The sequence below is a fragment of the Dasypus novemcinctus genome, chromosome 5, assembly GCF_030445035.2.
Source record: "Dasypus novemcinctus isolate mDasNov1 chromosome 5, mDasNov1.1.hap2, whole genome shotgun sequence".
Lineage (NCBI taxonomy): Eukaryota > Metazoa > Chordata > Mammalia > Cingulata > Dasypodidae > Dasypus > Dasypus novemcinctus.
The window spans coordinates 108382035-108395886 of record NC_080677.1 but is presented as its reverse complement, the minus strand read 5'-3'; the positions used below and the strand labels follow the sequence as shown (position 1 = coordinate 108395886).

The 13852-nt window shown below is 38.9% G+C and overlaps 1 protein-coding gene across 4 annotated transcripts in view; it reads left to right on the top strand.

Moving 5' to 3' along the window:
• The window catches only part of UBE2H (ubiquitin conjugating enzyme E2 H), a 114106-nt gene extending 101213 nt beyond the window's left edge, over positions 1 to 12893 (top strand). For all 4 annotated transcript variants that reach the window (XM_023590159.3, XM_004463241.4, XM_023590158.3 and 1 more), the window contains 2 exons: positions 3500 to 3628; positions 8541 to 12893. In XM_023590159.3, the coding sequence (XP_023445927.1) occupies positions 3500 to 3628; positions 8541 to 8665 (254 nt within the window). In that variant the 3' untranslated portion in view covers positions 8666 to 12893. The remainder of the gene's footprint in view (positions 1 to 3499; positions 3629 to 8540) is intronic.
• Positions 12894 to 13852: the final 959 nt, after the last annotated feature.

Sequence of the window (13852 nt, the reverse complement as noted above, 5' to 3'; positions counted from 1 at the left end):
AACGCAAACCCAGAGCCTCCCGTATCGTAGACGGGAGTCTAACTGATTGAGCCACAGCCAATTCCCATCTTGCCTTAGCATAACTTAAAAATATTGTTCTTATGCATATATACTGCACATAGCAGTAATTTTATTTTATGGCTTTTCTCCATCCATCATTAGAGCATAATCATTTTTTTCTGTTTGTTACAAATAGGTTTTAATAGTTTTGTATAGTAAATAATTTCGTTGAATATGTTGCTTTCTTTTTTAAAAATATATTATAAATAAATAAAACTGCAATGAAAATCTTCCAGCGGGTAGTTTGGGGTATCTTGCAAGGTTGTTTTTGTTTTCCTTTTTCAGCAAGTAATTTCAGCAATTGTTGCCTGATATATCAGGGTCTTACTATAATGTGATCCTTTGGGACTATTCTGAAATTGGCCTTTATGAATACGAACTAGCCAAATCCGTGTAATACTACCAAGTCCAAAATGTGAGAGGTTGAAGATAAACCTGCTTTTGTCAATATCTGGTTTATAAGAACAGTGCTATGTTAACTGCCATGGTCCTTTCTCTTATATTGTTCTGTAGAGTTGTGCTGTGCCATACAGGAGCTACTAGCCTCTTGTAGTTATTTAAATTAAAATGAAATAGAATGAAAAATTCAGTTCCTTGGTGACACTAACCACATTTCCCAGGCTCAGTAGCTATATGTGGCTACCATATTGAATAACAGATATGAAACACTTCCATCACAGCAGAAAGTACTATTGAATAGTGCTGCTTTAGATTATTCATTAACCACTCAGTTTCTTAACTTTACAATGATAAGGAAGAGTTGCCTCTTACTTTGAAAGGTTTTCTAGAGCAGAGGTCTGAAAACTTTGGGTGCCTGTTATTGTATATGAAGTTTTATTTTAACACAGCCACACTTATTTGCTTACCATTTGTCTTTATGGCTGTTTTTGTGCTACAGTGGCAAAGTTGAGTGTTAAGTAGTTACAACAGAGACCACATGTAGCACACAAAGCCTAATCTTGTCCTTTATGAAAAAGTTTGCCCATCATTTTTTTTTTTAGAGGAAAAGAAGCAGTATTTATTGAACCTTTCCTATGCACTAGACTCTGGCCAGGTGTTGTGAATACTTTTTTTTTTTTTTTTTAAGAAGTTTTAGCTTACATAGATGTTACATCAGAAATATAGGGGGAGCTGCTATGGCTCAAGCAGTTGAGCACCTCCTTCCCACGTGGGCGGTCCCAGGTTTGGTTTCCAATGCCTCCTAAGAACAAAATAAAATGAGCAAAGGCAAACAAAACGAGAAAGCCAACTCAGGGGACCCAGCTTCCCACATACGAGGTCCTGAGTTCAAGTTCTAGCCCCAGTACCTCAAAAACAAAACAACTATATAGGGGTAGGGAATGGTTATAGCTCAGTGGTTGAGTGCTGACTTCCCATATATGAGGCCCCTCTTTCAATCCCTTGCTCTGGTACCTCCAAAAATATACATACCTATATGTATACATATATATATATGGGATTCCTATATACCCTACCTCTTCCCCCTCCCATGCTTTCCCCCATTAACATTTTTCATTAGTGTGCTACATTAGCTACAATTGATGAACACATTGAAGTATTGCTACTATCCATGGTCTGTAGTTTACATTGTAGTTTACACTTTGCATTGCACAATTTTATTGGTTTTGACAAAATGTAGAATGGCCTGTATCCATCATTGCAAAGTCATACAGGACAATTCCAATGTCCCAAAAATGCCCCATGTTACACTTATTCTTCCTTTCCATCCATCAGAAACTCTGGCGGCCACTCCCTTTATATCAACCATACAAGTTCTTCCATTGCTATAATGATAAGTTCTCTTTCATCCATAGTTGTATTCCCACCTTATGTTTGTTCATTCCTTAATCCTGAGGAATTGGGGGTGGTGATGCCCACCCTGCTGATTGAGAAGGAGCTTAGATCCCATGGGGCAGATAGATGGAACTATCTTGCTTGCAGTTGTAGATACAGTTTTTTGAAATGGGCATTGTCCATTATCCCTTTTTGTTAGATGTCCATTACTATCCTTTTGTTGTTAATTGTCCAGTGAACTGGAGAGTAGGTGTTGGCAACTCTGTTGAGAGCCAGGGCTCAACCAGCATATGAACAGACAGAAGACTTAAGTTTGTGGAACACATATTTAACAAGCATAGTGCTAATTATAGGTTCAGATAAAAGGGGCAGAAGCCCATCTTTTTTATCCAGAGCAGGGTTTCTCAGCCTCAACACTATTGACATTTTGAGCAGATAAGTTGAGGGCTGTCCTGTGCATTGCAGGATGTTTAACTGCATCCCTGGCTTCTACCTACTAGATGCTAGTAGCACTGCACTCCCTTCTTTCCCTAGTTGTGACAATCAAAAATGTCTCAAGACGTTGTCTACTGGGGAGCAAAATCACCCCTGACAGAGAACCGCTGATCTAAAGTGATATGGCTTGATAAAGCACTCATTTATAATACTGTATAAGAGTGCTCACTCTGGGAAAAAGAAATACATTATTTAAAAGAGCAGAAAAAATTAGTTTTTTATACTGCTATACTTTAGCATTCCCTCCAGAAACAGAAATGTTCCGTGCAGAGAGTAGAGTAGGACAGAGAAATAGAAGCACAAAGGTTCCACAGTTCATTGTCTGCTGAGAAGCAATAGAGAGGTTATAGCATCTCTGAACTTAAAGGAAAATTGTGACTTATATTACACCCATGTTTTCAAGTCATGCTTCCTTTATAAAACACTATGTGACTGCAGGGTTTTGTTGCTCTTGCTAAATATGTATGTAGATGTGATCTGTGTATATCTAGTACCTTGTGCCAAATTTGGTAAAGTAGTTAATATTTATTAAAATGCTTTTAAGTAAATGAGGTAAATTGGCAACTTTTATCTTATGCGTATTTACAATTTTAAGTGGTCCATATAAACTTTTACCCTTATTACCCAGAATAGTTGAAAACTGATTATATTTGCCTCCATTAGAAACTTTAAAAATTGATGTAAATGTCAATTTCTCCAAAATTGTGTTCAGTTCTTTTAAGATCTGGTGCTTGAATATTTTTCAGAGCGAGGATTTTGAAAGCTGTAGAAAAATGACCATATTAAGAAAGCAACTCATTTTGTAGGAATATAGAGTGCTATAAAATATTGAGGCACAAATTTTAATGTATATAGTATTTCTGAATTCTTGGTTTGGAAAAATGGAGTGAATTAGAATTGGGACAGTTGTCTTTCAAAGTGAATAGCTTTATCTGGTTCTTCAAATTAAAATTTTTAAAAATTTAATTGGTGCTAAAGGAATATATATAAATCAATGTAATAGAGCAAACTTTCAATGGAAAAAACTCCATGTATTTAAATAACTAGGAAGGAAGTAGTTTTGACTACTGACTCAGGTAAATTTTAGGTAAACTTATTATTCCTGTTCATGACATATTTGTGCTTGTTTGTTGTTTTTTATTTTCTTCAGACCTTACCAATATATTTGAGTCCTTCCTGCCCCAGTTGTTGGCCTATCCTAACCCCATAGATCCTCTCAATGGTGATGCGGCAGCCATGTACCTCCACCGACCAGAAGAATACAAGCAGAAAATTAAAGGTAAGAAGGCAAACACTTGTAAATGCTTTAACCTGGAAACAGAAGAATTTAGGTCTGCTGGTCTTTGGTCTTTAAAAGCCCTTCTTAAAATTACTAAGTTCCTAATCATTTCTGTAGAGCATAGAAAGAGACAGTGTGTGGTCTAGAGCAGAGCTCACTGACCTGTAGTGCCAAGGGTCATGCAATGACTCAGGCAGTTTTGGAAGACTGAAGGTACAGGCAGGGAATAAGGGAAGGAATGAGAGAATAAGAAAAAGGAAAGATGACAAAGGGAGGAGGCTCACCTGTTAGATGGTAATATATGTAATCCTGCCAGAAATCCCTGAGGACACCCATACAAAAGAACCTTTGACTTCATTTGCTTCCTCTTGTCTTGTAACATTCAAAAATGGGACTTGAGAATGATAAAGTATTAGTTGAAAGGCATAGTCTCAGCTTTGTTTACAGGTAAGGATCTTCATGACCCTTCAGGAAAGCACTTAACTCTGGAAGTTATGAAACAATTGCTGAATTTATCATTAGCCTTTTACCTGTTGAACTAAAATACCCAACTGGCTTCTTTTCTTGGTACCATTACCAACTTGCTTCTTTCTCTGGGAATTTCACACCTAGCCATGTTTCTCTTCTGCTCCAAATACCAGGCACCATTGCCTTGGTACTTTGTGATTTTTCTATTAAAATTTAAAATGTACTATTAAAATTAGAAATATGCTTATGGTGGTAGCAATGGTTTGCTCATCCTTTAGGATTTGAAATCCTGTTTTCCCTTTCTTTTTTCCTTCTTTTTAAAGAAGCTTTAGATTACCTAAGTGTTACATAAAAAATATAGGGGATTCCCATATGCCCCATTCCTTCCCCCTCCAACACTTTCCCACATTAACAACGTCCTTCGTTAGTATGGCACATTGTTACAATTGATGAACACATATTGAAACATTGCTACCAACCATGGCTTACACTCTGTCCCACACAGTTTTGTAGGTTATGACAAAATGTATAACGGCCTGTATCCATCATTGCAATGAAATGCAGGACAATTCCACTGTACCGAAAATACCCCCATATTACACCTATTCTTCCCTTTCCCTCCACACAGCACTTATGGTGGCCACTGCCTTTATATCAATGGTAAAAGTTCTTCCACTGACAGAACAATAATAAGTCTATGATAGAATACCAATGTCTACTTTAGTCCATTGTTCATTCCCAATCTTGAGGATTTAGTGACACTCTCTGTTCCTTGGACTGGGTGTTGTCCAACATCATCTTGTAAGTTGTCCTGGTGAGTCCAGTGAACTGCTGGAGAGTAGGTGGAAAGTAATTGTTACAACTCTGCTGAGATTCAGGGCTTTTAAACAGTTAATGCCAACGGGATATGAATTTCATTAAAATTAAAGTTGCAAATGAAACCCAAGGCTCTACAGAGGTTACCAGTTTTCATCATATTGTCCTTTTTACTTTAGTGTATGTTAGAGACCTTTCGTAGTACAAGAGTCTGGGTAAATAAAGTTCCACCAGGAAAGAGAGGAATTCAAAGTCCAATAAAAATAGACCGCCTCCTCTTAATGAATGGCAACTACCCAGTTTTTCACATGACTTGTCCATCTGCATGGCAGTCCATAATGTCAGTTTCATAATGTATCCTGTGAGATACATTTGCAAGAGATGGCAGTAGAAATAATTTATGAGAACATGATTTTATAGGTCTTCACTGTTCAGGTATGAGACAATCAGGAGCATTTGAGGCGATTTGTTGAATAATAGTTTCCTTTCTGTTTATTTTCTCATTCTTCCCAGGACTCTATAGGTTATTGTTTGGTGCCTTTGTTGAGATAAAGTAGAAATAAATCTAGTCTAATTTACTTAGGTGTCAAGTGCTTTACAAATTATATCTTAATTTATGTAGCCATATATTTACAAACCTAAATAAACATGTATTTCAAGAAAAGTTTCAACCAGATAAAATTCTGTTACGGGAATATATTAGTTTTAATATAGGAATCACCATGTCTGGCAATCCATAGATGTGATTTCTCAGTGAAGTATGTTTCTGTAGTTCTCATACTCATTATGCCTCAGAAATTTAATACTAGCCCAATTATTTTGCACATATCTCCGTAATACCAGTTACAAAAGGAATCTAACCTGCATTTTTATCTTAGCTCTAGCTCACTATAACTTTCTGAGATGTTAATTTTGTCTTCCTCAGTAATCCAAGACAGTCATAACCAACAGACCTGAGCTCATCCCAAACTCGTTATACCTTTATATAAGTTTTGGGTTTTGTTTTGTTTTGTTTTTCCCCTTCTTAAACCCTTTTTTTTTTTTCAGTGTACTTTCCAATAGAAAATATAACATTTCCTACTTTATTTCTCAAAATCACTCCCCCCACCAACCTGTGATCCTCTTCCCCCAATAACTTACTTCCTCACTAGCATTTTTAGTCTTCCTTCTTTATCCCCCCATTCTCTGAAGTACCACATTTCAAAAACCTTTATCTCCTCCTTTGTATTTCCTTAGGGACAGTGCTGTTTATTTTTCCTTTCACTTTCAAACATTCCTCTTCCTTGCCTTAAACTCCTAAAATCTTCAGAATCACAGCTTTAGATAATCCCCTCCAGGTAGATGCCTCCCACTTGTGTGTAACTAGGCCTGACCTCTCCCAAGCTGCCTGTTGGACATTTCCATTTCTGCAGCAGTCACCTCATACTCAGCATGCCTAACATCATGGGTAAATGTGTGTACCTTGAACATTAGTCAGCATTCATAATTAGTTGGTGCTGTTTAATCTTGCATATGTAAAATCATGTGTAAATATTGGGCACCATTGAAGCCATCTACACTTGATCTTAGCCAAAAGGCCGAGAAGCAATTGGAATCACCTAAAGATGTCATTTTCCTGCTCAAAATCCTTCATTAAGGGGCATTCAGTTCATTCAGGACTCTCTGCTACTGTTTAATCTACATCTTTGCCTTTCCTCCTCTAAGTACATCATTAGCTGGTTTCAGATATCCAAGTATATTCCCTGTCCTTTGTTAGTCGTGAAAATTTTAAAACCTACAGGAAAAAAAACACAATGAAACAGTGTACTCACCATCCAACTGTAGTAAAATCCTTATACTTAATTGGCTTATTTGCTTCAGATTTTTTTTTAAGAAAGAAAACCAATGTAGTTGTATCTTACTTGGCATTTTAACAGTCCAGACACTTCTCTACCTGTGCTTTTGGCGATGTTCTGCCCCTCCCCTGGAGCGGCCTCTCTTATGTTGCAGCTGGCAGAAATCCTTTAAGGATCTATGCAGATCTGACTGCCTTCCTGAGCTCTCTGATGGCACTTGGCATCTCTTATCTCTTGCCTTTTAATATTTTTCTTTTTTTTTTTTTTTTTGGCCATATCCTGAAAGACCTAGTAACTATTTAATATTTGTTTCCTTGGATATAATAAAGGCTCATAGTATCAAAGTACATGCCAAAGAACAATGTTAAATTGCAGCACTTCTAAAAAGGAAGAAACAAAATAACCAACCCATTAAGTGGTAAAAGTAAAATTTCCAAGGCATTAGTAAATATTTCATTCACTTTGAAAGGTAAGTTCCTGCCTAGTCAAGGCCTTGTTTAACCTGATTTCAGAGTGAAGTTATTACAAATAAATTGGAAAGACTCTTAATTAGAGGTCCACTTGGTCTTTAAAGGGCCACATTTGGCCACATGTGGATTTTGTCCATCCTCCACCTCCTTCACAATCCTTTAAGAATTTAAAATTCAAATTTGGTGGGCCCATTTGGCCATTTACTTTATCTTCCTATGGCAGCTAGTCCCTGCAACTCCACAGAAGAAAAAAAGCATAAGATGTGAGGGCATTTTTTTCCTTCACTTGAATTTTGAATAGGATTCTAATAGTTTCTCTGTGTTATGTATAGACTATTTTTTGGAAAACAGTATGCACTTACAGTTTTCAGTAACAAGTTTAATGATTTATTCAGCAGTTCCTAAATTTTTTTTCAGCCAGAAGATTCAGCCTAGGGTATGGCAGAACACTAAAGTAAATAATACATGGTAAAATCACTCAGAGGCAACTTGTATCTCCATTTAGCAGCTCATTCCTGAGCAGATTAAGAGACTTTTACCAGCCACTTCAGAAACCTGACATGAAGGATCTATTCAGACTAAAATCTACTCTTAAAATATTAGTTGGGGCTGACTTTAGTTATATAACTGCAAATCTAAAAATGATGGATATTTCCTTGTAAATTACTACAGAATCAACTAGTTCTATTTGGAAGATGACTAGTTTTATTAATATAGAAAGTCAAGAAAATGTGATCACTGAATTGTACACAACAGTAGTTAAAATGGGAAATTTTGTGTCATATATATGTTGCCACAATAAAAATAAAATGTTTAAAAAGAGGGGTTCACAGTTCCTAATTCCATCACGTTTGAAGTGCAACTCTAGTGCTAAGCCAATGAGAAAAGAGTTGGAGGTAGACTGTGACTGGAGAACCAGAGGCTGTTCAATACCAGGCATCATCTTGGACTTCTGCTGGCTTTCCCATACCTTAGAGCTGAGGCCCTTGCAGCTGTGCCTTGTTTTAGGCACTGTCGATCCACCCTGGTAGGTGATGGCCTAAGGGAGTTCTAGTGCTAGGCTATAGTATATATATTCCTCTGCAGATCAAGTGTTCTGCTTTGTCCCTTCTGGGACAAAATGTATAAACTCTTCCAAAGAAGTTTTTTCCTGTGGGACTTACCTTCAGCTTTAGTGACCATAAAATCTGTCATCTTTGTTACTATCCTGGCATCAAAGGTAAGGTTGAACCTCTATGGGACTTGCTGGCTTTTGGGTCACTGAAGCACATGCCTACCTGCTCACCGTGCCCTTGTGTTTTCTTTGTATCCACCCCCGTGCAGAGTACATTCAGAAATATGCAACGGAGGAGGCACTGAAAGAGCAGGAAGAGGGCACCGGTGACAGCTCGTCGGAGAGTTCTATGTCTGACTTTTCGGAAGATGAGGCCCAGGATATGGAGTTGTAGTAGAAAAAGCACCTGCTTTTCAGAAAGACTATTATTTCCTAACCATGAGAAGCAGACTATAATATTCATATTTAAACAAAGCAATTTTTTTTATTACTAAGCAAGGTTTTTATGAATAATAGCATTGATATATATATATTATATATCACCCTTTAGATCTTGATTTCTTGGTCATTTCTCAACCTGAGGTGCATAGCATATTCCCACATTCCATTTTGGTAGCAATATGCGGTGTGAATGCATGCATTCATAAGTCCATTTGGCCAAGTCAACCTATGTGCTACTGAACTGTCAAAGAAATAGCCGCTCTGATAGGTAGACGTGAGTAAAAATAACAGAAAAAAAGTTGCTTCTTTTATTGATGGTTCCAAAGAAACAAACCAAACTAACCAGCTCTTGGACACGAAGATAGAGTAGTGCTTTTTCAAAATGGAAAGATTGGGGAGGGAAAAAAGCCTGCTGTGGTTGCATTTGGAGCTGCGCCTTCCTATGACTTCCAGTGGCCCCATTTCTGTGGAGTAAACGTGTAAAACAAGGAGCTAATTGGAATATTGAAAACTTAATACAATTTTTTGACTGAGATTTTCAGTACATTTTTATATGTAGATTCTGGCCCTTCAAGCTACCAGGCCGTGCAGCCCACCCACAAGTGTTTTGCTTTGGAGACCCTTTTGAAAGTATTTTCTGAGCCTGATTCTTTTTTCTTGGGGTAGAGTTCATGATCTAGACCTTTTTGAGAGGACAGGCAGGACAAGAGAAAAGTGGGAAGATGCTTGCATTTACCCAAACCACGTGCAAAGTCACATCCTACTTCTGTTTGGCCAGTTTGGGACTGCTACCCTGGACTAGGAACTTTAAATTTGAGGGTTGTTTTCTTTTTGTGGGGGGGCGGGGTGGTGGTGCTGGTGGTGGTGGTGGTGGTGGTGGTGGTGGTGGTGGTGGTGGTGGTGGTGTGCATGTGTGACTTGTGCTTAGGTTGGAAATTTAACCTTCACCTTCAAAGGGATGGTCTCCTCCTCGGAACAAGCTGCTCAGTGGACCATTAGCCCTGGGAAGAAGACCTGCCTGGTGGCTGTGAGTCCGCGGGCACTCTCATTCATGTTTTATTTTTGTCTTCCCTTCTTTGCCACTCTTGGCAACAGCCTGGCCACTACCTGCTTGTGGTAGTGGAAAATGGGTATTTTAGACCCAAAAATACATCCTAAATTTCAAATGAATAATAATTAGAACAAATAAAGGATCTTAGACCCCAAATGACTACATGGGAGACACAAACTGCTTTATTCAAAATGTGCCTGAATAGGAAAAAGGGACTCAGAAATATAAGGTGGAGGAACAGCTGTTTTGTGTGTGTGTGTTTTTGTTTGTTTGGGGTTTTTTTTTGGGGGGGGGGGGGGGTGGAGGAACAGGTTTTGAAAGAATTTTCTCTCTTGTATGTGTTAAGAGGAAATCAGACAGTGTAAAATGGCTGCTAATCAAATGTTTGCTCAGCCAACCATATGTCCAGGTTGCCAGCAGAGTTTCTTTCAAATCCAAGTGTTGGAGGGAAATTTGGAGACTTTTAGACAGCAACTTTGTATTCTTTTTGCTGCAACCAATAGGACGATAACAGAATTAGCCAATCCTAAAACCTTCTAAAGACAATTTTTGAATGTCCCATTGGGATTTTTTTTTTTTTTTTTTTTTTGGTGTGTTATTAGTTTAGTGCTATATTCCACAAGGTTTGAGTCAATGAGGTTGGAAGATAATCTTTTTTTATTTAAAAAGCACAATCAATCTTTTCTTTGAAAATCTATATAAAGAACAACTTGCTTTTCGCATGATTATTTTCCTAAATAAAAAGACAAAGAATTTACTTATTTTATGTTAATTACGGGCATGAAGCAAAAGGTTTTCTTTTAAAAAAAAATTTAAAAGTGCAGTTATGTAGGGCTGAGGTTAGTTAACCGTACTGAGTTTTCTATCTAGCATTTGTGGCTTATTGGAAGGGGGGTAGTATTAACTATTTAACATGTAATGGTGTACTTTAACTCTTATCTAGCACATTGTCTTCTCATTACTTTGGGGGAGGGAGGGTCTCTGCTGGCACTGTCTAACTTGCTTACCCGCTCAATTAGCAGTTTGCTTGTGCTATAACCTATTGTAGGTGCTACTTAGGGTAGGCTTAAAGTGCTGGGTGGTGATTTCAGTTCAAACAATAAAAAAATTGTATTTTTTCAATATTGTATAAATAATAGTGTTCTAATTACCTTTCAAAAAATAATGTCCAGATAATAATTGCATTTGATCTTGTAAAAAAAAAAATTGGCTGATCTAGAACCAAGTTTAGGGAAGCATTGTATGTGAGCAGTGGCACAGCTCTCTGCTCCTCAACCAAATCCACACTTCTCTAATGAGAAAACATCAAGCTGCCCCCTGAGTGAGAGCTCCAGCACCAGATACCTGATGGTGCGACATTCCCAAAAGTAAGACTTGTTTAGGAGAATTGCAGGGTTAAGATATAGATCTGAGTGTGGCTGCATGTGAGTGCGAGTGTGTGTGTATGTCTAACTCTGTGTGATGAAGGTGTAATTAGCCTTTTCCATTAGTACTGGAAGCTTCTGCAGTTGCCATCCAAATTACACTGTACTTACTCATACTGTGTAAGTTTATCCTTTCTGGGCACAAACCTTGGCCGCATGCATGATTTTGGCTCTGTATGGAGCTTTTTCTCCCCACTAGGAAATTGACTTTTGAGAGGTTGGATACAATCCCATATGCTATCTTTTTATGACTTCTGTGCATCTGATAGTGGTGGAAGTAGGAGACCATACTTAAAGATACAGCTGGAAGAAGTCCTGGCTTTGACTTGTAAGACTCTAGACCGCCAACAGTAAATGGTAGAGTAAATCTGGGACAGGGGGTGTTTCAGTACCAAAAGCCTTCCAGGATTTTTGCCTCCTCTTACAGTCACAGAATCTTCCAGGGCCCCAGAAAAAGGCTGGGCATCCTTGGTTGTAAAGATGGTGGTGGTAGGTCAAAGCTGCTTCTGGCAGTTTCCCTGCCCTTTTCAGTACCATCGCTTTTTAAATCCTACCATGTGGTTTCCCATCGCAGCTCATTCTTTGCTACTGTTCAAATGACCTCAAGTTCTTGCCAGACACCACAAGCAAGATGGCCTCCACACAGCAGCATTTGATCCGCTGCTCTCTGGCAGCCCCAGCAGTGGGTAACTTTTACTGATAGCCAACCTAAAAACCAGCATTTTAGCTCTTTTGTCCTCAATCTCCTCATTCTCCTTGAAGTTGCTTGTGTAGTTTCAACCAGCATTTTATACTAGTGAGATAATGATCAGAAGTTGCCGTATAGCTCTTGGGTACCTAACATTTTTCTTCCACTTTAAAAGCTGTTCTCATTGCCAACTGGCTGATATAAGCTTCTGAGGAGTATCTCCCCACAAAGGAATTTTTCCTCCAAAAGGCTCCCTGAAGCTCTAGTAGGCTTTGGCTCTTGCTTTTTATTAGGTCACCTACTGGGGTGGCTGAGAATCATGAAGGATAGCTTCTCCTCTAACCTCTATGGGTAGAGTTTCTAAACACCAAGTTTCTGTTTGATTTTTTTAAATGGCATGTGACACGTCTTTGTTTCAGGGACTCAACTAGAAAAGTGAAAACTTTCACAGAAGTTAGCAAGCAATTTCATTTACTTTCATCTGATTTCATCAGCTTCATTACTGGGTTCACAACCTTGTTTACTGAAATCAAATTTCTGATTGGGACACAAAGAACTACATTCTTTGGACTTCTGAATCCATGTTTGTTTTTTCTCCGGCCACCAAACACCTTGGTGATTCCACTAGGGATTGGCTGGAATGGAAGCCCCTTTGGGAAAGGGAAGCTAATAGCCCTTACTCGACTGGAGAAGGGCCAGGGATCTTCATTCAGCAAATACTCATCTTGTCTGTGGGCTTGGGAAGAAATGGCCATTATTTACTGATTGTATTTGGTACATATTGTGTGATACTTGAAGAGATAAAAGGGACTCACCAGCCCTTAACCGAAATCTAAGCTTTTTTATCCCTTTTTTTTTTCCTCACCCTATCTCCTCCCTTCTACCTTTTTCTTTGCATTGTGATGATCTTTTGGGCATATCTGTCAACAGGACAAATGCCTCCTCTAACCATAACCTCTGAATAGTTGTGTATAATGAAAACTGTAAACTTTTTAAAATAAAATGTGTATATACCTTGGCTGGACTTGATCAATAAGATAATAGTCCCCATGATTACTCTTAACCCCTGTTTTTTTTTTTTTAAGACTCCACCCTGTTTATCTGGTTCCTCTGAGCAGCAAACCTTGGCCCTTTGAGAAGCTCTTGGGAGGCAGATGTCTGGCTTTAAGAAAACAGTGTCTTTTCTAAGCAGTAGCAAGAAAAAAGCCTTGCCCCCAGAGTCCTGTCCCTGTTCAGGTTACTCCTGGCTGTAAACCCGGGGCCATGGGGCTTCTCCACTAGTAGCTTAAAAGCCATCTTTTCGGCCCCATCCACTCCCTTGTGGATCAGTGGGTATAACTCCTGGAGTTCACAGGCTGTGCAGCTTCCTGTCAGGGTGGATCTCCATAACAGGTGCCCCTCAACTGGGAGGTGGGGCGGATGGAGCTGTTGCATGGAAGCTGATGGATCGCTAGCTGACAGCAGCTTTATAGAACAGCTTTTCGGTTCTTTCTAGGGCATATGCCCTTAATGACCACCAGGTGGCGATGTTGATTAGTGAAGAATCTAGTTGTGCCTGATTTGGTTCAGAGACCCCTAAGACAAAAGGAATAATAATTTTCCTCTGGTCGCATGTTCTCCCCCCAACATTCTTCCACTGTCGTCTTCACATTATTCACTCTCCCCAGACTCTTTTCTTCTTCACTGCATCTGATGCTTTCTCCTCCAGTAGTCCCAGCTTTGTATCTACCTACCAGACAGAATGGCTGAGGTAAGCCTTCTTAAGAACGGTGTTCTGGAGTCTCCCTGAATCTCCCAAGCAAGAAAATCCTCAAACCACCTTGACTGCCTCCAGTGCTCAGAAGGAAGATTTGCAGGTGGTCTTCACTAGCCCTTCAGCCAAGCGTGCAGTGAAACAAAAAACTGAGGATGAGAGCTATGAGTTCTAGTCCCACCTCTTGCACTAACTAGCTGTAGGACCATCTTTGAGGCTGTTGC